The following is a 24,972-nucleotide window of genomic DNA, read 5'->3' on the forward strand; positions in this document are numbered from 1 at the left end:
AATCCATTCCAGGTTTGCTCGATCACTCAGCTTCACTAATAAAAGTGGAACCTCTCCAGCCATGTATCTGTGAAAAATCGCTGGTACTTGGCAATCAGGGAACCAGAGGATGGCCCTGTTATATCTAGTTTATAATTCCTGTCCCCACCAACTACTATCAGTATTTCTGGATGCATCATCGCAGGCACCATCACTTTCCTATAAGTTCTTTATCTAAATCTACCCTAATATTCTTCTTTACTGCAACCCCTTTGCATTCTTGCAACCCCTACATTTTTTTCTGGCTGGCTGCACTACATCCTGGCCCTGTGCTCTTTTTATGGTTCATTTTCCTAGTTTGCACGTTTCCCTTCTGAGCTCCCACCACTGTCCTGCAGGAAACCAGAACTTGCCTCCAGCTCTTCACTGACTGCTCCAATATGTCCCAGTAGTCGCTGAAGATGGATTGCCATTTGGCCCACACAAGTCTGACCCGATGAGTCTTTGATCAGTAGCCACAAAGCATAAAAAAAACTAGAAGAATTGTATTACTACAAATGGCAATTGTTTTTGTTACACAATGCTGTTCATTCAGTTAATGTCTACTTCTCTGTCACTGTACATGCTATAGCATGTCTCCATCACACCTGGAGAGCCACACTGTGCCGAACACTGTTAAACAGATTTCCTTGTCCTTAAATAACTCCTCAATGTGGAGCAGTTTGCCAGGTGTCACACCCAGCTCTGGAATCCACATTAACAATCCCCTTCACTCAGTGTAGATATTTGTTCAGCTTTATATTATGCCTGGCAAATCCCATTGTAACACTACCTGCAGCTGAACTGGTACTACAGAGCTCTCTGTGTAGCAAAACAAAGATACGAAAACCGCAGCAGCATGGCACAATAAAAAGGACAATTTATTATGTAAAAGAGAAAAAAATTATACCCACAAAAGATGTGGCAATAGGAATGTGTTACAGCTGGTATTACGGAATGGAAACACTGGCTGGCGTGTAACCTGGCAGGGATATTGGGTTCTGGGATCGTCGATGGAAATCTAGCTCATCCAACTCCTGTTATGATGCTGTAAGTAGGTAGGATTGTATTTGGGGTTATTAGGGTTTCTCATCAGCACATAAAGTAGAATTGTGGACATTCTATTGACATTTCCATATGTCAAAAAACACATAAACTTCAAACCAATCCCCTACCAACCTCATCAGCTGCAGGCACTATGGAACAATTCAACCTCAAAATCCACATTCAAAGCAGTGAAGTCCTGCAAATGCATTCTGCTCTCCTCCCATCTTGTTCGTCTTCTTGCTTTTTTGCATTAGAGGGTTTAATTACTGCCAATCCCATGCTAGTGGGGAGCTGAGCTGGTGAAATAAAACCAACAGCATTTTCTGTTGTAAAGTGTGAGGATGAATGAAGTGCTAGCCAGCAAAATAGACTATTATAAAATTTTACTGTATGCATAAAAGAGTGCAATCACTCCTAATATATGCAGCTGCTGATTGGTTCATTGTTCCACGTCATATTTCAGGAACAAAGCAGCCATTGTGCATTCTTGCTTAGTAGTAAGCAAGATCTGCCTTTATGTACAAGAGTATTACCAAACCTATATATAGAAACAAAGGTTTGGTAAAATAATATTGCACATTAATGATATTGACATTATTTGATCACCATGCTTAAAAAACAAACATTTAAACCTATCTATAGCAGTGTATGAATTAGGAATATCCCTGTATTGCATGGTAATCTCAACTCTTTGCCATGTTAGGGGTTTGCCATAACACCCCCATCAATAGACTATTTGCCCACTTTTATTTTCCTAACACTAGCATGCCAAGAGAGCAAGAAAACCCCCAAATATTTGCTCTCTTTAGGCAGAACCCATTGCCAGCTGCCCCACTTGTCACTTTTTTGGCCTGTAGGGTTTGTTTTCCCAGAATCCTTTTCTTTTTCAGCTTGACCTTGGTTGTGTAGATTCAGTGCCTCCAGCAAGAATATCAGCCGCAGGGTGAAAATTTCTGTCCAGCCGGCTGCAAAGAATAGAAAAACTCACCAGAGAAATACCTTAATGTAAAAGTTATAATCAAATTTCTCTAAGTGCTTTGTCGGCAGTTTCACCGCTGATGAAATTGTCAAAACCGGCTCTGCTTTCGTCCATCATGAAAAAAAAAATTGGGCGGTCACAGACCAACGGCCATGTCGGTGCAGGGAACTTCCTGTTTAGGATGCAGCTAAGAGTATATTGTTTATGGTCCATAAAACTCTCTCTCGGTCCTCCGACACAAGCAGATCACTGTTCCAACTTTCATGGCGCAGTAAATTAGGAATGGGGGGGGGGGAACAAAAAAAAAAAGAATTGTACGAAAAAGCTCCTTGGAGGACACTAAAACCCCTTTCACTTCTCAATGGTTAAATGGGATTTTATAAGAGCGTTCTACGTGGGGCTGTTTTGCATTACATGAGTTGAATACCTTGGAGATGACACACATCTGCAAGCGGTTTATTAAATCCTTACTCAGCACTTTCCAATCTGATGAGATTACTTCTTCATTTGACTGGAGAAAGAGAAGCTAAGATCTACACCGGACTGCAGAATTGTCTCCGAGCTTTCACCTTGAACGGTAGGACGACGCGGTAGCTTACATTAAGAGGGGGAAGCTGCTGCTGCTTTGATAAATGTGGTGCCGTGAAACAAGATGGCAGCAGTTTGTTCCTTCCACAGTACTAAAGGAAGCAGTACAATTATTTTAAAGTGAACCTGTTGGCTTATAGAGTACTTATACACAAAATTTAGCTTTGGCTGAGACATTGCATTACACCTGGCATCTTAGTTCTACCTGTGACCAGTTGGAAATTTCTCTTCACTTCCTTTCCTAGAAATGCAACAAAAAACAAGGGGTATTGGAGGCATTCACCTTTGGGTATACGCCATCTCTGGCAAAATGATCAATATTTCCCTGAATGAAAATCAATTCATTTTACAGCCTTCCACCACTTGATATCCAATAAAGTTTAGTAAAAACTCTGATCAAAAAATGATTGGTGTGCAACCATAGGTAGCATTGAGCCAGTACAAAGCTATGGTTCGGCAGACAAGCACCTGGAGCTTCCACCTGTCTGCTACAAGATTGGCATTTCCCGATCAATGATCCATCAGTTTACTAGTTGAGGCCCAAATTTCTAACAGATTTTTGGTTGATTTTGTTTAAGAATTAAAGCTAAATCCAATAAAAACATTTGACTGTTTATTGCTAGGATTAGATAGCGTTCCCTTTGGAAGACTTTCACTTTAATCTTGCTTTGGATTTTCTCAGTGACAATGGTTACTTTAAAAAAAAATCTATCAAATCTCCAATTTCCTTGATTAACTCTATTGGAAACCAAGAGAATATAAAAAATATAATAGCTCAATGCATGCAAAATTAATGAAGCCCCTAGCTCCTTATTGGATACTCCAATAGTATGTTCTCATAATTCTATGTTCTGTTCCCATACATAGGAGTCTGAGGTGGTCCCACATACTCGTGTGGGTGTTTCAGTGCCTTTTTTTGCAAAATAATGCATGGATAGGATGAACCCCTTCATAATGGACGCAACAGGTGTACAAACCCAGGAACCCTGTGGAGGGATGGTTGGAGCCCCTCATAATGGGCACAGCAGGTGAAACTCAGAACAGGGATGGGCAACCCCTCATATTGGGTATAGTAGGTTTGTAAACCAGGTTTGGAACTCAGCACAGGGATGGTAGGAGCCCTTCACAATGGCCACAGCAGGTGTACAGACCCAGAAACTCAGTCCAGGGATGGCAAGAACCCCCCATTTTGGGCATAGCATGTGTGCACACCTGAGAAAACAGTTCAGAGATAGTGAAATGCATCTTGTTTTCCTCCTTTCACTTAGTGTTAGCCCCCTAAATGCAAAGCCAATTATTTGAGATTTTCTGGAAAGCCACTGAGGGCCCGGACCCAGACAAAACTCTGCTTCTGGTGGGAATTCGACTTCAGATCATGTGACCAAATACAGAACATGCTTGGTGCAGCTCAGCAGTGCTAGACAGTAACAAAAAAGGAGGCAATAAATGTGTTACTGCCCTAAAGGAGGGGCAGTAAGGCAGTAGGAGTGAAGTAAGTGATAGAGACCAAAATTTGCACCGGTTCTTAGTTATATGCCCCACATGTAAGGCCAAACTCTACGTTCATCTTCCAGATGCGCAGCTTTCCCCTGTAATATCATGGCAGTGGTTCTCTCCTATCCGAGGGGTAACTATAGAAAGCTATATATGTGATATGGCCTTAGTCGCCTTTCCTTCCCCAGCTTGCTGATAAGATTGTGAATACACATCAGGTCGGGGCCATGGTCAACTCTGCTCTCCTGTAAGCATATTCATAGTGTTAGACTGACAGCCCTGACCCTAAAGGACAAAAGTAGGAACTTTCATTAGCATTAGTAAAAACTAAAAGGTGTTGTTTGTTTGGCTAGGAGTTCTGCTTTAAAAAAACAAACAGAAGTTACCCTCTCTGATACAGAAGACTGATGCACTCCTACCCCAGGGTGCAATAGAACTCTGCACAGCGCTGCAAGATCCATCTTCAGCAACAAGGAGGGAGGAAGGGAGAAGAAGAAAAAAAGTTTTAAAACGCTGTCTCACCAGACAAAAGGCTGCAGAGCTGCACTGCACAGCTAAAATCAAACTCCCTACTCAGCACTTTCTATTGATTAAAAACTAACCTTTAAAGTAACTCCGACAGTATGCGCTTAGCATTTAAATTTAAACATGTCATGAAGCTGATTGGTGTTGCTGAATCGCAGCTCACATCCTCTTCCCCAAACAGCAAAACTATTTCACAAAAATGTTGTTGGGGGAAAAAAAAAGAGGAGGGTGGTAAAAAAGAAAAAAGGGGACTCCTCATTGGAATCTTGTACTTTCTTTTCCCATGCAAATAAACCCTCTGGTTCAAAGACCGCAAAGCGAAACCAAATAATTGGCCCTTTGTCTAACTTTTTCCAAAGTGCCGGGGGAAGACAGATTAATTAAACACACAAGTGTGGGGTCCCACTGGGGTAAAAGGGGGGGGTTCATAATTTAACCAAATGAATACTTCAATGTTTGCATTGGGCTTTGCAACGTCAGAGTCCAAAATAAAGAAAAAAAGCAATGTACTTTATTACTTTGCTCCTGCATGCTTCCTCCTCTGAGCAATCGGTCCCCTGCAGCCTTTTTAATAAGGCGCTCCAGGCTGCGGTCGCAATCATCAATTACAATGCAAGAGACCAGCATTCCTGCATCCTCACTTCAGAGCAACAGATTGCAGTGGCAGTTGCCTATGAGGTTTTCCAAGAGGATAGAGAAGGGAACTGTGATAATTGCACTCTGACCTGCATCGGCTTCTAGAGGCTTATATTGGAGGAACAAGTTTATACCAGGTGGTGCTAAAATATCGCTAAATCATTTATACTGCTCTCCAGATTTGCACCCCTTTTTGCTGATAGATGCCGGTACTATCACTACTTCCCACCACTCCATATCTTCCCTCCTATTGTGTGATACTTCCCCCACCTCCTAGATTGTAAGCTCTTCGGGTCAGGGTCCTCTCCTCCTGTGTCACTGTCTGTATCTGTCTGTCATTTGCAACTGAAGAAAGTGTATTCTCTCCAGCCTTGGAGAGCTTTAGTAAATCAGGGCCAATGAGTGAGCATTGTCACCCCGGGGCATAAAGTGTGTTTTATCACCAGGATAAATCAAGGAAAAAAAAGCCTGAAAAAGGGAAAACAAATGCAGCCACACATCTAGCAACTGTTAATATGCAATATATTACACATGCGCTCTTGGATTTGGATACCCTTTAACTTCATAGGAGAAAAAATGCTTTATTTAGTTACCTTTCTTCATTTTAGCATGAAGTGCCCATGTCGAGTAACCTACCATAGCCAATTACAACAAACCTTTCACAAAGTCTAACATAAGTGGTAGCTGATGGAACATGTGACTATCACAAGTATTTATGGGGTCTCATCCCACCTAGGCATTATTCTATCAGCAAAATATAACATTTATATTCGGTTATAAATCAAACTTAATATAAACCAATCCAAATATAAACCAAAGTACCTACTTTTTCCTGAAAAAAAAAAAAAGGGAAAACTTACTCGTGTATAAACCCAGGGCTTAAAATGAAGATAACACTACTAACTTTATTCTAACTCAAAACAAAAGGCAACAGGAAATGCCAGTTACAATAATGTGAATACATGGTATGTTTTAAACAGTTTAAAAAGGAGGAAACCTAAAGTACACGGACAGTCTGTATATCTTTTTTCCCATTTTTACAGGTTAAAATATTTTGGACTTTTGAGTTAGTTATAATGTGTTACCTGTTCCTAAATTATCTTTAGTGCATTATGGCTGGCTACCATTAGATGGCACTGTGTCCTCATGTAAAGTGTGTAACAAACTTATAACTTCTCCAATTGCAGAAGTATTTAAGACATTTTACATCATGACACAGCACTATCAAGTGGTGTGACCTAAATAGAAACCAATATTCCTTTTCTAACAATTTTCAGGTTAGAAAACATCTCGGTGTATACTTGAGTATATATTTATTTTTAATAGACATGTTTAAAAATGTTTTGTTTCCTTTTTGTCGTTACAGTCCTGGTACCTAGGATAAAGGTCACAGTTTTCTATCGCCCACTCGACAGACCACCTACCCCTTCTGATCTCTGTAACATTTGAAGAAACCAACGTCAACTAGTCACTTGGCGCCAGAGGAAGGGGAAAACTCAGTAACAGCAGAACAGCATCGAAGAAGAACTATCATAAGTGGTCGCATGGCATACAACCATCAATATTCAGCCTTATTTCTTTTACTTTAATTTTTTTTTTCCTCACCTTTGGGGGTCTCAAGAAAAGTTCCTGATGGGAAGAGTTGGGATTCACAGCATTTGAAGTGTTTTCATTGGTAGCATAAATATTAGGTGGTTCCAGGTAGCCTTAGGCCGAATTTTTTTTCCTTGACTTGCTATAAAACAAAAACACTCTCATTGTGAAGCCCGGCCTTTTATTTTTTACAAAAGCCACTCCTTCTGTACATCCAACAGTTGTGACCCTTCCGAGGAGTTCTGGTGGAAGAATCCTAAAACGAGAAATAATAATAACTTAAAGCACTCTAATATAAAATGTACAATATTAGTGAATACGAACTGATACTACGACCACACTACAAATATTTCAGAGACCTTGGAAATCAACTCAGTTGTGGTCCAGTGCCTCCACTGTTTTTTTCCCCGATTTCGAGTGCTACTACACGTAAAAGGATTTGTGAGATAAATCACGCATCGTGTGTAAAACTAAATAAGGAATAACTGCACCTTTTTAATATTTTTTTTTTATCGTTTGACCCAGTGCGGAGGTGGCAAAAATGATATTACTGGACATGACTGCGACAAACTGTTTTGCATTAACATATCACAAAATGTCCACCCTTCTTTCTGACAAGGATTAGTCACATCCATCACCCACCAGGAAACTGTTAACATTTTATTTTCATCCGAGTTGCAGAGCAATGAAAAAAAAAAAAACAAAAATACAAAAAACAGTCCAGGACTATTATTACTCATGTAAGGAAAAAAAAAAATATGCTGCACTTGCAAATAAGCTTTTTCTGAGACAAATTTTCAACAATTACGCAGAAATGGGGAAGATGGTCTGTATTGACAGAAACTGACAGGAACAAAACAAAAAAAATCAAAACAATCATATTTGGATTGATTAAAGTGCAATTTCATTGGATAGGTAAATATCTTTGTAAGATAGAGATTGTTGAAAATTCTATTTTTGTTTTCCAAGTCCTACCACCCCCGGGACTCTAAACGATCGGGGTTAAAAAAAAAAAAAGAAAAAGAAAAAAAACAGCCTTGCAAAAGAAAAGGGGAGCTATTTTTGCTTTTTATGTTTTTTATTGTTAAACTTGTATCCCTTAAAAATGAAAATGTAAAAAAAAAAATATATTATAAAACATAATGGTGCTTTTACCACAATATGTTAACTACATTAAACGCTAAGTAATCATTTTTTTTTTCTGTTATCAAAGCACATAACTAAAACAAATGGAATCATAGTATCTGTTCATTTTTATAAGCTAAAGTCACTATTAGTGGGTATGGCAATTCAGTCAAATGTCACATTTCCCAATATAGGATTTAGTCAAATGCCTCAGGATCTTTATAGATGTCCAGATGTTATCCATATGATTTCTTTTTCCCCCCCCCATCACTTGTATCCTCTGGGCTTCAAACACTGATTTGGGGGGGGGAAAGGGGCAAAGTCGCAGCACTTGCTGTTTTCAGCAAATAAAATAAATTGGATCGTAGATGCTATGTATGTTATGTACTAAAATTTAAAATATTAAAAATAACAACAAAAAAAAACAAATCAAAACCTAAATAAAACAGGATACACTTGATTTATTTTCTACAGCGGAGCATTCCTTTGCTTCGCATGCAACTTAAAAAAAAAAAGAAAGGTGGTTTCCTATACTATACATATATTATATACTTTCTGCTTGGCACATTTGTCAGTCAGAAAAAAAATCTCTGCATGTTTAGTGTTAGTAATTCATTTTTATATACTTAAAGTAGGATAAAAGTAGAGTGCATTAAGACAAGACATTTTAATCCCTATTCCAGGCACTTGCCTTTTATTATTTTCTTTTTTCTTTCTTTTTTTTTTTTTTTAAACCCCGTGCTGCCAGAAGATGGCCCGCTTGTCCCTTTTGGCATTGAAGGAGTTAAACCGTGTGTGTGTTTGTGTGTTCGGTCCTAATAAGGGCTTTTGCTACTGTCCTATTATACAATCATGTCCACAAAATTCTTGGGAAGACACCTTGCTCCTCATTTTATTTTTTTTGACTTTTTTTTATTATTTTATTTTTTTGTTTATAACGCTTTTGGATGCGGCGTTAGACCTTGCGATGTATTCTCAATACGTCCCCGGCCTCTCCAGCAACCAATAGGTTAATTTGCACGAAGATGAAATAAATTCCATATCAATGTGCCTTTGCCCTGGATAGCGATTATTTGTGGAATTGTTGCACATGTTCCTATATAGATAGCTGGGGGGGAGGGGGGATTCCCCAGACACACTTTTTTTGGAGACACTTTTTTTTTTTCTTGTAAATGTGACTTTTATGTCAGGCATTGCAGGCTCCACTTAGATTTTAGTTTGATCCCACCTGTAGGAGTAGTGTGCTTAGTCTTGTAGTGTCTGTGCTATTTTGCGTAGGAGATCAGTATTTTGGGGAGGGGGGAATGTTTGCTGCATTGTGACAATTTATTTAGTCTTCCTTTTTTATTTTTTTTGTTTCTTTTCCCTGATCAATGAAAATATGCAATACCTGCTTAGATCATGTAGTCAAAAAGCTTAGCAAATTTTATTAGATTTTATTATTATTTTTTTTTTTTATTTGACCAAAGTTGGTTGGTGCTGTACTTGACGCAGTATGTTAGATGTTTAGTCATCGTACCTTTGTGACTATGAATGCACATGCAGGAGGGGCTCTTAGAGAAGCAGTCAGACTGTGAAGCACTAAGCTGTACCCTGCTTTGAGCAATTTTTTTTTTTTTTTTCGTGTGGTGTGTGTGTTACAACCGTTCCTATCACAAGCAAGCCTTAAAACAACAAAAAAATAAAAAAAATAAAACCTAAATTCCTTTTCCTTCGATAATCCCACACCCCATTTTTATTAGCAGACAGCAATCAACTCGCATCAACAAAATACAAAAAAAAGATCATAATGCCCATTTTTATATGCACGTTTTTAAAAAAAAAAACTTCCAACAAACAATGTTTACCAGTTCTCTCTATTTAAGAAAAAAAGAATAAATCAATACAATGTTTTTGGATTTTTTTTCATATGTATCTGATATGTGGTTGAGTAGTTGTATTGTGTGTGTGTGTATATTTAGTGATTTGTGTCCATTTTGTGTATCCAGCATCCTTTTGCCTTCCCTATAGCACTTAGCTGGGCATTACCTTATGACATATGTGCACTAAATAGCAGCTTGCAGTGCTTCACAGTGAAGGGAAATCAAAGCCTAGACAAACGTTTTTTGGGTTTTGTTTTGTCTAAATCCTTGCTCTAAGTCAAGGCGTTACCAGAAAATTGGTTGTACATACAATACAAATGCACCCTTTTATAAACCATGCAAACTAAGCAATAGTTTTGGGCAGTTGTAGGTTTTGGGGTTTTGTTTCCTTTTTTTTTTTTTTAGGCTTTTTTGTTTTTTTATTAGTGGATTTTTTTGTGTGTGTTGTAGACATGGTTGCAAAGAGAGCATAACTGCCCACTCAGATGAGTAATTTGTATGTTGTATAGTTTTAATGAATACACTGATTTATTCTACCCTATTTTATAACGCAGGTCTTTTGTAATGTTGTTTAAATGAGGACAATTTTCTGTCAACTTAGCCTTGCAGATTTTTTCTGATTGTTTGTTATAAATGGCAGCATTTTTAGATTTTTTTTTTCATGGGAGGGTTTAGGCTGAAGGGTTTGTTATTTTTATTCTTTTTTTTATTATGCTTTCGGGAACTGGATTTAAAGTTAAAAACTTTCCCGTTTCCCGTACGTATGTATTTAAATACAATTTTTTTTTTCGTTCTCCGTAGTATAGCATTTTCCTATACTTGAGAAGTATGGGCCACTAAAATACCATTTTAAATGGTCTTTACAGGTATGCTGTATTCTTTCCTCACTAAACGTCCGATTCTAAGGTTAGAAAATTATTTAGAAAAAAAAAAGTTTTAAAGGCTTTAAAGCATTAAAAAGGTAGTCAAAAATATTGAAGGAAAAAATTGTGTCAAGTATTAAAACTCATGAAGTTTAGTTCTGCCATCATTAAGTACTGCAAGGTCAATGGTCATGTCTGTTCTAATTCTAATTTTTGACAAACGCACAGAAACGCTAGGTGTGCAGCATAAAATAGACACTAAATTGTTATGTAATATAGCATTACATAAATCAAATATTCAAATCAATGTAATTAGGCTTCATGTTTATTTAAATTTGCCTTGTTCACCTAGCATTAAATATGGATATATGACTATATAAAGCAGACTAAAAGTTCTGCATAAACAATATAATAAAACCCAAGTAGAATGAAATTCAATAATATAGACAATATTTTATATATTCCATTTAAAATTAGATTCCTAAGTTAAAATTTGCACTCAATGTTAACTTTTCTTTTTTTTTTTTTTTTGACCAGTTATTTTCATTTTGCAATGCACAGTAATAACACAAAGCCCACACTGGCTTATAAATCGTTTCTGAGAAATTTGGTTCTAATAAAATCCTCCCACACAAAAGTATTTATATATATATATATATATATATATATATATATATATATATATAAAATTAATATGTCTTGGAAATATACAGCATTCTCTAGGATGTGCTAGGTATATTGACGACATTTAAAAAATACCCATCAATTCTAAATATACAGATATTGGCACAAAAAAGCCAAAAAATATCAGAAAACTTTACATTCAAAATAAAATCAATATTTCTAGAACTATTTCATAAATTAAGACAAATGCAACAAAATAAAGAACTGATGCCTTTTCCTAAATAGAAAATGTTTACATTTTAATAACAGTGAGTCATGCATTGTATAATGGAGAACAGGAACTGTTAGATCCCATTGCATTGTAAAAAACCAATCCTAGGAGCGAGGTGTGCGTTGAATAAAAAGCTGTGATATCTAGAACACTACAAAATATAGGTAGACGCGGCAAGCTCTACCGTCAGTGCTGCCGTTCATAAAGTGACCTTTTATTTTTTTTCTCTGTACTCCTAAATGCACTTTGCTAATGTTATAAATTGAAATAATTGTGCGTTGGAAATATATTCTCAAAGGGAGGATGATTTGCAGTGCTTAAGCTACTTTTTTTAATGCCTGCTCCATAAGACGTTTTTTAGGAATATTGCACCTTTTTAAGTTTATGCTTTGGCATTCAAAGTGTGTTTGTATACCACCCCAGCCAGTCCTCGAAGATTTCACTTTTATCATTAGAGTTACACTGCTGCACATCCTGTAAAGGATGTAAGGAGTAATGATTTTGGATTGGACCAGTATTTCAAAAACTGCAGCCTAAGAGAGCACCTAAAGTTCTCCTGGGCCTGGCAGAGCAATTATATCAGTAGTAGCACCCCCAATGATGCATAGTAGTTACCCCCTGTGGCATACGGGCATAAACAGAACTGACTGACCGGGTAGGGTTCCCATCCAGTGCCTCCAATGTGTAAGTGACAGGTACACTTAAGGCAACAAAACACACTTTTGCTGTTCACAGATATCTATTCTCCCTATGCAGACCCCCCAAAGCTGGTTTTACCATAATCACTTGTTTTTCTCCTTACAATTTGCAGCTTGTTATGACAGTGTTATTGGCATTCATTCTTTTTTTTTTAGCTATACAAAGATGCTTTAACTAAAACTTTTTTTTGTGGTGATTTGTTTCATTCATGAACAATATAGAAATCGGCATTGTGTCTCTTGTAAGGAATTTTTATGAGCTCGGAGGGGTGTTTGCAAGGCCTCCATGGAACAAAGTTCAAATATTAATCATTGTAAATGGCAGGATTGTGTTGGCAGGAGACATTTAATGGAAACTGTTGAGATGGACTGCCATCATATAAAGGCCTTAAAAAAAAGCTAAATGGGCTTTCATTTTAAGACCTTGTACAATGGAGTATTGCATATTGCAGTTGGACAGATTTTAGCTGTCGTTGTTGTCTAGAAACGTAACACCCGAATGGTTTCTACGGACAAAATCCATTTGTCCTAAACCTCGCCGTTTGTTGAGGCCGACGGGGCAGTTGTATGTGAATAACATACTGTTGCACATCATAATATTCAAAATGGGCAATTTTGCGTTGGGTGTGGGGATTAGGACCTCTTTCAGGTCACCATGGGTCCCGGAATAGGGAACTCAGCTCCTACATCTCATCCCTAAGGCATTTTGGTAGCGTGGAGAAGAGTTAGACCATACATTTGGTTTGTACTGCTATTGGGGGATTTTCCTTAATTCTCTCTCCAGCAATGGAGGTTGAAGCCTTCCAATGGGCAACAAAAACTAGACCTGTTTTGGTCAAGGCATCATTGGTGGAAACATCCAAATTTCCATTGGACACAAATACCTTCTTTTTGAAACTTTTGTTTATGGGTTTGTGTTGTAATAGGAAAGAGGCCCAATGACCAACATAGAAACCTTACCAAGGTTCCAACCCTTCTCCACACTCAAAAATTGTCTTGTCTGGCCTTAATCGTTAATTTTCATGAAATACTCAATATTATATTATATATATATTTTCTGTTAATAGACCTTGTGATCACATAACCGCTGTTCTGTACCACCTACAAGTCGTCATTGGTTTAGAACTGTTTTTGAAATGTTTTTTAACGCTAACTATGTACACAGTGCTAAGATAGTCCAAGCGATGGATGGAGATAGACGTGACTAGTTAGGGTCAAGGCCTTAATGGATGCAAATGCATAGCAATGTTTATCTGCATGAAAAAAAATACTATGCACTACCCTTTCCCAAGACCAGATATGATCAACTTTTTGGTAGCTTTTTTTGTTTTGTTTTTTATTAATTTCCATTTAGTCGGTCCTAGCCTTTCTCAGTTGTACTTAAAATGCCAGCTTTAGGACAGAATGACATATTTGAAAAATAAAAACCAGCAAAATAACTGATTTACGAATTGTAGTGCCTGTGAAACCTGTATTATATGCTCTTCTGAAAATAAGAAAAATTTATACACCGTGAGCCTTTTGCTATCAGTCAAAAATCTTCTGATGTAAAAATAACCATACAATAATTATGCATGCAATCCCATACTGCTTAGTAACCTCTACCAGTACTACTTATGTTAGCTTGTTTTTTTTGTTTTTTTTTTCCTTCATATTACGTTCTTGCCCAGTAAATTTTGATGTATGTCAACGAGAATGCAAAATTTTCATCTTTTTTTTTTCCTGGGTGTTTTTCAGTATTTTGGAGATATATATTGAATTAAATTCAGTATTACTTCTGATGTTTTTTGTCATTTTTCTTTTCTCACTGACATTTTAGGGGAAACTGTATATTGCGAGCCACTGTTACAAAGTTTTGAAAACAAATGCAAAGTATTTAAAGTTAACCTGAGCTTTGTCCACTTACCTGCTGCTTTTCCCAGCTGCAAAATATTGCCCCTTTCTTTGCTCTCTGCTGCTTTGTTTGGCAGGTAGCAAAAGGGCAACACCTGGTAATTCTGACTCATTTCCTTTCCTCTCATGTGACCAATGGGGGGTATAGGGTAATGTCCTTTGCCATGTAGCAAGTATGCCATGTAGCAAGCAAGTATGGACAGCTGGGAAATGCAAGTTAAACCTTTGTAGAACTAAGCACAGGTCCACTTTAAACCCAGTGAATTTGGGCTGAAACAGTGAGCCTCATAATCAAACAAAAAATTATTTAAACACAATTTTGTTTCATACACAAGTTCTGCATATACCGTACTTTTTCTTGTGTGTTTCAAATCAGTGATTATACTCTGTACAACCCGGGCCTGATTCATGAAATATTTGCAACTATCATTAGACAATACAAAATTGCTCCTTTGCTGTGTTATCTGCCCATCTACCCTTGTTTATAGCCAACAAGTAGGTAGGATCAATCTATATAACCCATTGGGGATTGGGAGCTTATTTAGAGGAGACCTGGCGTGGAAGATTTTGTTCAGTAGATATTTTCAGAATAATTATCATTAAACAGGATATATATAGTGCCAACATAATATGCAGCGCTGTACAATAAATAGGGGTTGCACATGACAGACAGATACAGACAGTGACACAAAAGGAGGAGAGGACCCTACCTGTAATGTTTAGGCTAAGCTAAAGATTATTGTATTGTATAAAAGGGACAGCAGTTCTTTTACAATCCTTGGGTCTAATTTTTGCATTACTTTTTATATTATGACATATTTCTTTGTTCAGCAGCCCCGTTATTCTTCATTTTACTCATCAGATTACAATTAAAGTGCATTAACTGTCACATGCACTGTACCTTAAGGCTCAAAAAAAGAAAAATATATATATATATAACTTGGTTCAGTGCTTTAAAATTTTTACCTGTTGGAGTTTTTGGCCATAAACAACCAAACTCCGAAAATTTTAAAAAATTGTCCATAGCGGTTTATCAATTGATAAGTAGATCCAACATACAAACTGCACACAATAGGAAATCCCCTTAAAGGTAATACATATATCAAACAATGCCATATCCCTAAACAGAGGGTATAGGTAATAGTCTTACTTCCCATAAGTGGACCCAAGNNGGGAAATTANNTGGCATACCCATATCAAAAGAATAAAAATTCAATTTTATTTCAAACATGTACTTTATGGGTATGCCAGTAATTTCCCGCTTTGGTCTACCTATGGAAAGTAGGTCTATTATTTCCTTAGATCCAATCCAACTCAATCTTTCCATGAAAAAGAACAAATTTATCTAAAAATTCACATTTTTAATCTTATTTTTCCCCTTTTTTGTTTGCTTGTTTTAGCATTCTCCCATCATATTCAAACTACAATATATGACAAATTAAATAGTTGTATTACAGAATTCTTCAGTGCTATTTGCTTGTATTTATGTTACCATCACCCCACTTTTGGAAATTCATGACACTTTAACTTGGTGACACAATACTGGCACAACACGAAACACTTTTTCGAGCCTTTAAAACCACTTTACATAAATGAGACGCAAATTCCCAGAATCCATCAACCGTGTATAGCACTTGTCCTCCCTTTGTAAAAAGTCAGACGCTCTATACATTAAGGCCACAAGTCAAGGGTGCAGAGAGAGCAGGTGAAAGTTTGGGAAAGGGGAGGGCGAGGGGTAGCTCCTTAGAATTTTAGATTGTGGTAGGACTTGAGTAATTGTTTGCTTTATTAGGTGGGCTCTATTTGGCAGTCGTGGGAATCTCCAATCCCCTATTTATTTTATCTTTTTTTTTTAATTCTCACTGAAGAGAGCGCTGCAGACAAGCTGGCTCTTGACCATGTTAAACCCTTATCTTTGTGTTTAATTAATCGCCCCATAATAGGTGTTTTTATGATCTCCAGCCCTGTGTGCCTGTGTTAATAGTCACTGTTTTATGAATCAGGCTCTCTGTGCCTCCTCGTGTATTGACTCATGCTTGTTATCAATTTCTTTTTTTTTTTACTGTGTTCTGTGAAAAAAAAATTATAGAAAATGAAAAAAAAGAAAAAATGTAATTGGTTGCGAATCACTGTGGGCATCCATTTTTATCCAACTAAATCTCTGCAGGTTTTTTTTTTTCAAGCTGGTGTGTGGATTAGTTAACTCTTGTACAAAGCCGTTATTGCAGCCAACTCTCACATTACAATACAATTACTGGAAGCAAATACTGCATTTCCTATGCAACAAAAAAAGAAAATAAAAAAATTGCTAATGCTAACATTGTTGTGCTGGTGTTAATTTATTCAGCTTGTTTGTTTGGTTTGGGGTAGCAGCTGACAAGCTTAAGGCTCAACAATTATGGAAGCGGAGAAGTTGCCCCAATAGTTCCGCTTCAGTTCTTGCACATGTTAAAATTATCATCGCTTGATAGAGAATGGGAACAAATTTTAGGTTATGTCTGATACATGGCAACAGGACCTTACTTGTGTAGCCATTGGAAAAAGTTATGTTACACTTGTTTCAGGGTAGACAACATACCCCCAAGGTTATCATGAGAAGCTTTATCACAGCAGAATAGGGAGAAATGATGCCTATGGAACTGGAAAAACCCAATAAATCACCAAAAAACCCAATAAATGTGACCTGGCCAATCCTTTCAGTTCTTGAATGGTATGAATCAGAACCACACATTTATCACATAAAATATATCTAAGCCTAATCACTAAAGCCTTGTCTAAGCATTAGCATAGTAATACTATTCCAAAATTATATATATAATTATATAAAATAATAGTTTTTTTATTCTTTATAAATCTGCAGTTCTCCCTAAGATTACCAAGTGGTCCTGCCATTAAGGTCCACATTCAGGCACTGCTTGATATAGGGCTGCTGTTTCCTAAATTTGCTCCAATGTTGTCGCTCAACCTAGGGAGATTGTTGTTATGATTGTTATCCAGTATTTATATAGCGCCAAGATATTACGCAGCACTTTACATACAAGTCACTAGCTGTTCCTCAGAGGGGCTCACAATCTAATGTTCCTACCATAGTCATATGGAATTAACACTGTCTAAGAATAATTTTTTGAGGGGAAGCCAGTTACCTAACTGCTCATTTTTGGGATGTGGCAGGAAATCACAGTACCCGGAGAAAACCCCATGCAAACAGGGAGAACCTGCAAACTTCTTGCAGATATTGTCCTGGCCGGGATACAAACCTGGGACCTAGCGCTGCAAAGGACAGAGTGCTAACCACTGAGCCAGCTGTGCTGCCCATTCTTGCATATATTGTACAGGCAGGTTACATTGTTACTCCGGCCCAGAGTAATACTATGCCACCCATGCTAAAGGTGTTGCATTTAAAGAGAAATCAGATCAGCAGCTTAAAGATGCAAAAAAAGATTTACTAAGTCAAAGCAGTAATTTTGTAGGAAAACAGCTTTAGAAACTTGTTATGATACATAATGATATACAAAAATAAATGTCATCCACTTAGGGTTTCCTTTTTTAAGTTGCAAGGAGCTCTGGTTGTAGCTTAAATAGTTCTAAGGTTTTCACATTAAGGCTTTGTTGTAGAGATCTGTAATGAGGCCTTTGGGTGAAACGCGTCAGCGGAAGTTCGAGCCCCTAGATCTTTAATGTTAGAAAGGGCATCAAGTCCATGTGCTACTGAAAACAATAGGTCTCCCTTACCATTATTCCTGGGGAAACACGTCCCTTCATCCTTCCCAAACAGACAGGAGACATCGGTGTATATATGGTAGTTATTGCTAGAAATGCTAGAAATGTATTGCTCTGTTCTTTATGGTTTTTGCCCAATAGTCACACAACATTCAACAGAGATTCCAACAGAGTTTTCCATTCCACTGTTGTGTAAACCTTGGGTGACAACATTGACAAAAAGACACTATACTTTGCATTGTAGTATGCATCACAGTACACAGCTATATTATTCATATGAATGAAACCACAACACAAGACAATGTGCCTGGGTTATTAAAGCTATCATCGGAGAACCTGGGTGATCTAGGAAAACCTGGAATGGATTTCCTAAAAATTGTTTACTAGTTAGCACATATTTTCAATTCTGCGCGATATACCATTCAGGTTTGCTGGATCACCCATGATGTTCTTTCTTCTGAATTGAAAACAAATTAATTTAACTAAATGTGTAATAATTACTGAATGCTGCAAAATCCAACAGGAAGAGGAAGCACATGGAGTGATTAACATTCAGCAGGAGAAGCAGAGAAGACGACAAGGTAACCTTTCCAATGATTGCTCCTCAGCCCCCATATGGTTGATTCCTCAACGGCATCCACGCAGGGACAAGTTCCTAGGCGAGTCATGGCGCTATTATATTTAGGCCCAATGGTGGTACATTGCCTATTACTGCTGGTGGCCACGGAGGTTCGTTGGAAAGATATAGAGTGCACTTAGGACATAATGGCTCCCAAATACAATAGCCCTTCACCAAACTTGTGTGGTGACCTGATATACGATGGAGAAAGCTCCCCATTTATCTCAGACAATTTCTACATTACCACCTCCCTGTATAAACCACATATATATACAAGATTTTATATACATTATATATATAAAAACAAAACAGGACAAACTAATAAAACATCCTAAACTGTATTTACCAATAGTTAAAAACTTGTAACAGTTCGCACTTTAGATAATACATCAAGCATGAACTCAATACAAAATGGATACATGGATGTTTAAGAAAGGTAAGTAATCATCCCAAAAGGGCTTGTCTCACAATTACCCAACACGTTTCACAAGTGAGCCCGCTTCTTTAGGGGATGAATACCAAGCATGCATCACCCTAAGGATACTCACCATAACTATTCCATAAACAGTTTGGTATAGAAAATGCCAGAAGATTTTGGGCAGCATATCAAACAGTATATCATCTGCGAGACAGGTAGAAATGCTGATCAATGTCTCGAGAAGGGACATACAGGATTAAGCTTTGAAGGCTCGTTGAGGGGAAAAATTCTGGCTGCAGGAATAAACTAACCCGTATGGAGAAATGGCAACTGATAGATTGGAAGTCCAAAAATGAGCGATGTCTGCCAAGCAAATAAATGTCTATACCAAACCAGCACACCCTATGTGGCGACTTGCACAAGTGCAACACCAAACCTAAACTTGGTTAGACAGATTCATGCATACCCCTTTATCTAATAAAAATAACATTTACTCAATGGGAACACGTACTATGTAATTGGTTTAATTTATTGGCCGTTTTTAAGATCCCCCTGTAATCATTTAAATATGGAACCTCCTTTAGGCTTGATATGTGATCAGAAGGTGTGGGGGGCCGATAGCCTTTGGGTCTCATAACGTGAACAAATTATTAAAGGATTCATAAGGATAAAAGTTTGACCCTCTCTAAAAATCAAGACCAGCCATCCATCAGTAAACACCTTAACCCACCACTATCTTTTCATACAAACATAATGCAATACATTGGCTGCCACTGTCCCCCATGTGACATCTGAGCCCAGAAATTGGAAGCTTAGCCCCAAGCAATGCATTATAGAAGGGAATTGTCACCCATGCCCCCATACTCAGAAGCACTGGGAATGTTAAACTGTGAATCTGGGGGCACGTAATGTAAATCTGAGCATAGGGGGGTTCCTACTCTACCGGAGGGGGTTATCAGCGGTTTTAATTTTCCAACAGGTTTCAATGTATCAAACAATATGGGTGTAATCAAAGTGGGCGACTAAGGCTATGGGAGGACGTAATGCATTTCACCTGCCAGCTACAAAGCCAAGATGAAAATATTTATTGGCTACTGCCATCCACCGTGCGGTATTAATTGTAGAGGGTTTTGATGGGTAGTTAGCACTCGGGGTATTAATGAAAATAGCACTTCATTTTAAAATTAACGGCTTGGCTGCGCAGCCGAATGGCCTGATAGATTGAGGCAATAAATTTGTGAAGGAGATTTATATCGCAGCACGTCAGGTGGTGCCCTATAGACTTAACAGCCATCGGTAAATCGCAGAAAGCATTGTCTGTGTGCGGAGAAAGGCATTGAAAGTGAGGTGCCATGCCAGAAACAAAAAATACTACATCAGTGAGTCATGTATGCTCATATGAATTGTTTGTATGTACAACTTATTGTAAACTTAGCTCAGCAATGAAATCATGCCCTATATTATTCTGCAGATACGTTCTGATCTCATTTGCACCATATTGGTTCCAGGTCAGTGACTCAAAACATCCCAAGTTAGAAAAAGTCAAACAACAAGAGCCCCTCGTTAGGAATATTATTATAGTTTAATTACAGAAAGGAAAAAAGTTCAATTTAGAAGCAACAGTACACAATAAAAAACATGAAACGCTAGAACATTATATGAAATAACCAAAACCACCCTGTATAAGCCCCCATATAAGCTACAATGGGTAAGTTCCCCTTCTACGTATTGGGGGATTCTGCCTTCCATTATACGTTTGGCTGAACAAAGTATACTCCGGCATTGGCATCATACCTCTAGCTTATAAAATGTTCCTTTCCTTCACATTGGTCTTTCTCCAGTAAGATCCTTCATTCAACACACACAAGTTGTTTTAAGAAAGATCCATCTTTATAGGTGGGATCTTATTGGAAAAAGACCAATGTGTGTGCCCCGTAGGTGGGATCTCATTGGAAAAAGACCAATGTGTGTGCCCCGTAGGTGGGATCTTATTGGAAAAAGACCAATGTGTGTGCCCCGTAGGTGGGATCTTATTGGGAAAAGACCAATGTGTGTGCACCGTTGGTGGGATCTCATTGGGAAAAGACTAATGTGTGTGCACCATAGGTGGGATCCCATTGTTAACATACCAATGTGTGTGGGTGTTGGAGGTGGACTCCCACTCAGAATATTTGTTCATGTCTCATATGCTGGATGAGTGATCAAAATGTAAACAATATGTTTGATAAAGATGGATCTTGCCTAGAAAAATGGGTTAACTTGTGTGTGTGGGATGAAGGATCTCACTGAGGAAAGACCAATGAGATCCCTCCTACGGTGCATACACGGTGGTCTGTTCCCAATGAGATCCCACCTATGGTGTACACACATTGATCTTTCTAGTTAGTGATCTTCTATGTTATCACAATACACATATTGGTCTTTTCTCAATGAGATCCCACCCCCTGTACACACACATTGGTATTTTTACATTGAGATCCAACAAATGATGGGTCTTTCCCCAAAGAGTTCCCAACTCCACCACCCCTACATTGGTCCTTTGCCAGTGAGATCCCACCTTCGGTGAAATCACTCAGTATCTACGCCATATTTAAAGCAAAGCATCAGAACTTCCTTGAATCCCGCCTCCAACCCACCAATACACACTTTCCATTGGCCTTTCTGCTGTTCTGTTAAGCCTTTGGAGCCCCAACGTTGAGCCAAGTGCTTGGAAGTATTGAAAAATCTCAACTCTTTCCATGATGATCTATACAAGCTAAGCATTTACTAACATAGCATTTATTGATCTGTTCAATCAGTTGTTTTGGTAGAGCCCAACTTTCTAAATTTTTTTGAACCTCTGGAATTCAGAATCTCCAAACCGGGCATCTTTCTAGAACTAAAAGAAAAGAAGGGATGGGGCTGCAAAAAAGCAGAAAAACATGCAAAATTGTGCAGAATGGTTTGAGAAGTTCCAGGGATCAAAAACCGACCATGCTGTAAAAATTCTACTCTGGACACCAAAATTGACCGTTGGGTCCTGCCGATAGCAGAAGTCACCCTGAGAGAACAAGCCGAAGCCAACTGCAGAAGCAGATATAGGGCAGAAACAGCCTAAGGACCCTTTTCCCCAGAACCCTTTACAAAAATGTGAACAACAACAAAAATTAGGCTTCAGATTTGCCATCTAAATCTGAAAAAATCAGTCCAAAGTTAATATATTTTTTTTAGGATCAACTTTACCAAGTAGATTTTCATGTTTCACCAATCAAAAAAACTGTTAAAATATAACAGTCATAAAAAAACATAGAATTATTAGTACTAAATTGCAACCATTGTTCCCTTTAAAAAAAGAGCACCTGTCATAACCTTTACCCAGCATTTACACTTTGGCAAGCCTTGGGAATTGCAAACTCTTCATGGAGATGCAGACAGGATGGAAGGGGGTTTTGTCCTCTCCCTCCTTAGACCATTTTGTGGTTTGTAACGATGTTGTGGGAACTGTATGAGCGTTATTTATAGACGTTATTATGTATGAGCTCTCAGGATAATAAAAGTCCCATTTTAGGATGAGAATTCCCCTTTCATAATCTCATGAAAGGTATTCTGTTGTTATGACAGTGCGTGCCCAGAAATGAGGGTAATAAATTGTATTAGTAAAATGTACTATACGTTTTAGGCACGGACATAAAACACAGAGCGCGCCATTTACGATATATGGAGAGCTTTACCACAACATCTGTTACTGGCCTACTCAGACAAATAGATCCGCTTAGTTACCCCAAAGTCCCCTTAGCCCCCATGGGATGGATGTAGACATGAACTGGGATTGGGTTTACTTCCACACATAATTTTGCAGACACACATGTGGCCCCAGGTCTGGTTGTCACCTCTTTGGGGGGAGAAAAAAAACCTGCACTATATGGGAAGAATTCTGCTTACATTGCTGGCCATTGGGAAGAATGTCACCCTTACAGATAGCCAAAACAATCATTGGGGTCACTTATACTGACCTGAGAGGTGCAAACTGCTCAAGGAACCCCCAGCAACCTGGAGGAACTCTTATTGAGAATGAGTTACCAAGTCTAATGGTTTACATGGATGGTGAACTTCATACCTCAATTAATAAAAATCATTTATATCTATATCCATGTCATCACAGGTCTATTTGCAAAAAGCCTGGGCCTGAATGTACTCTTACCTTTTAATACTATTATTTTTAATATTACATGGTATTTATATAGTGCCAACATACTACGCAGCTCTGTACAAAGTCCATAGCCATGTCACTAGCTGCCCCTCAAAGGAGCTCACAATCTAATGTCCCTAAGATAATCATATGTCAATGATACCGTCTAAGGTCAACTGTGGGGGAAAGACAATTAGGTTGTGTTCAGTTTTTGGAATGTGGGAGGAAACCAGAGTACCTGGAGGAAACCCACACAAACACGGGGAGAACCTGCAAACTCCATGCAGATAGTGTCCTGGCTGAGTTTCAAACCTAGGACCCATCATTGCAAAGGCCAGAGTGCTAACCACTGAGCCACCGAGCTGACCCCACCTCTGAGACCTTTCAAAATTTTTTGCAGGTGCAGTTGACCTCCTTCTAACGATCATCAGCTTTTATTGTAATCTTACCCCTCGTATAGGGAGAGAAGCAGTTCTGCAGCAACCAAAGTGGTCATCGATGGCCCTTACCAATCCAAAACCCTCCAAATGGCAGCTCTATGGTCCAATCCTCACCCTCGAATGGGACCTTGTTGGGATCAGATCATGGCCACCTTAAACCAAACCTGAACACTTTCACCGGCTCAATGAATTTATTGATTCAATCTGTGATTATGCCAGCAATTCACCCATCAGCATTTACCGTATACCGCAGCAAGCCAACAGTTAACAAGTATGGAAAAAAAAAAAGTCTGGGATTGTCTTAACTAAATTTGAACTGCCATAAACCATTTAGTGTTTAACTGCTGGTATTTTTAGATCGATTCGGTGTGGGTTCTTTATTTCATGTCTTCATTAGAAGACGAAGGTCACCTTGTGGCCCATGCGATGCATTAGGCTAGATCGAGTTGTCGCAATATCCTACGCCGTCCTCTCTCCTTCACTTCACCATAAAGCAAATATTCTGGCAATGTCACAAAATAACAGAAGATTCTTCTCATTTAATATACATTGATTATTAGTATTTTATTCATTTTAATTTCTTCTTCACAATCCTCCGGCACTGCAGTCATTGTCCCAGGAATTTTTCCTAGCGTGTAACAAAATACTTAAGAGTCCAATTTTTTTTTTAAAGCCTTCCATACACTGAACTTCAATTCTCTCAAGGGGCACAAGAGAAAACAGTCTTGGGTTTCACCAAGACAGGCGATAGAGCCTTGTGGCACAAAGGATGCCGGGTTCTATGTTAATAATTCACAGTTTTATTCAATACTGTGTAAGATTTCATCGGCAAAACTGTCTGTCTGCTCTAGATAAGGAAGGCCGGCTTTACTTCCCGCTGTAGCACCACACCGAGCCCTCCGTGCCTGCTACAAGTCTACTAAAGCAAGGATGGAGGTTATTCAATGGAACCAGATATTAAAAGGAAGGCATCATTATATTTCCTACAAGAGGATCCACATGCTGAGTTTATATTTAAACATTGTATTGGGTAAGGAGTTGTATCAAGTCAGAGTTGTTGGTGTCAACAGAGGGTCACACACACATACCGTAGAGCAGTGTTCCTGATATTGTTACTTTGGAGGAACCCTTAAAATATCTTTCAGGTCTTCAGGGGTCCCCTTCTATATTTCCTCGATCCACAGCTCACAGTAGATTAGAGTGGTGGTCAGTGGGAAGAATTCCTCTTACATTGCTGGCCATTGGGAAAAATGTCACCCTTACAGATAGCCAAAAAGTTCATTGGGGTCACTTACACTGACCTGAGAGGTGCAAACTGCTCAGGGAACCCCCAGCAACCTCTGGAGGAACCCTGGTTGGGAAACACTGATCTAAAACATTGCTAGGATTGT

At 38.4% G+C, this 24,972-nt stretch overlaps 1 protein-coding gene across 9 annotated transcripts in view; it reads left to right on the plus strand.

The window, feature by feature from the left end:
• Positions 1-15,140, plus strand: part of NFIA (nuclear factor I A) — a 320,673-nt gene extending 305,533 nt beyond the window's left edge. For all 9 annotated transcript variants that reach the window (XM_072419379.1, XM_072419381.1, XM_072419384.1 and 6 more), the window contains one exon: positions 6,654-15,140. In XM_072419379.1, coding sequence (XP_072275480.1) covers positions 6,654-6,671 — 18 coding nt within the window. In that variant the 3' untranslated portion in view covers positions 6,672-15,140. The remainder of the gene's footprint in view (positions 1-6,653) is intronic.
• Positions 15,141-24,972: the final 9,832 nt, after the last annotated feature.

This window comes from Pyxicephalus adspersus, chromosome 8, assembly GCF_032062135.1.
Source record: "Pyxicephalus adspersus chromosome 8, UCB_Pads_2.0, whole genome shotgun sequence".
NCBI lineage: Eukaryota > Metazoa > Chordata > Amphibia > Anura > Pyxicephalidae > Pyxicephalus > Pyxicephalus adspersus.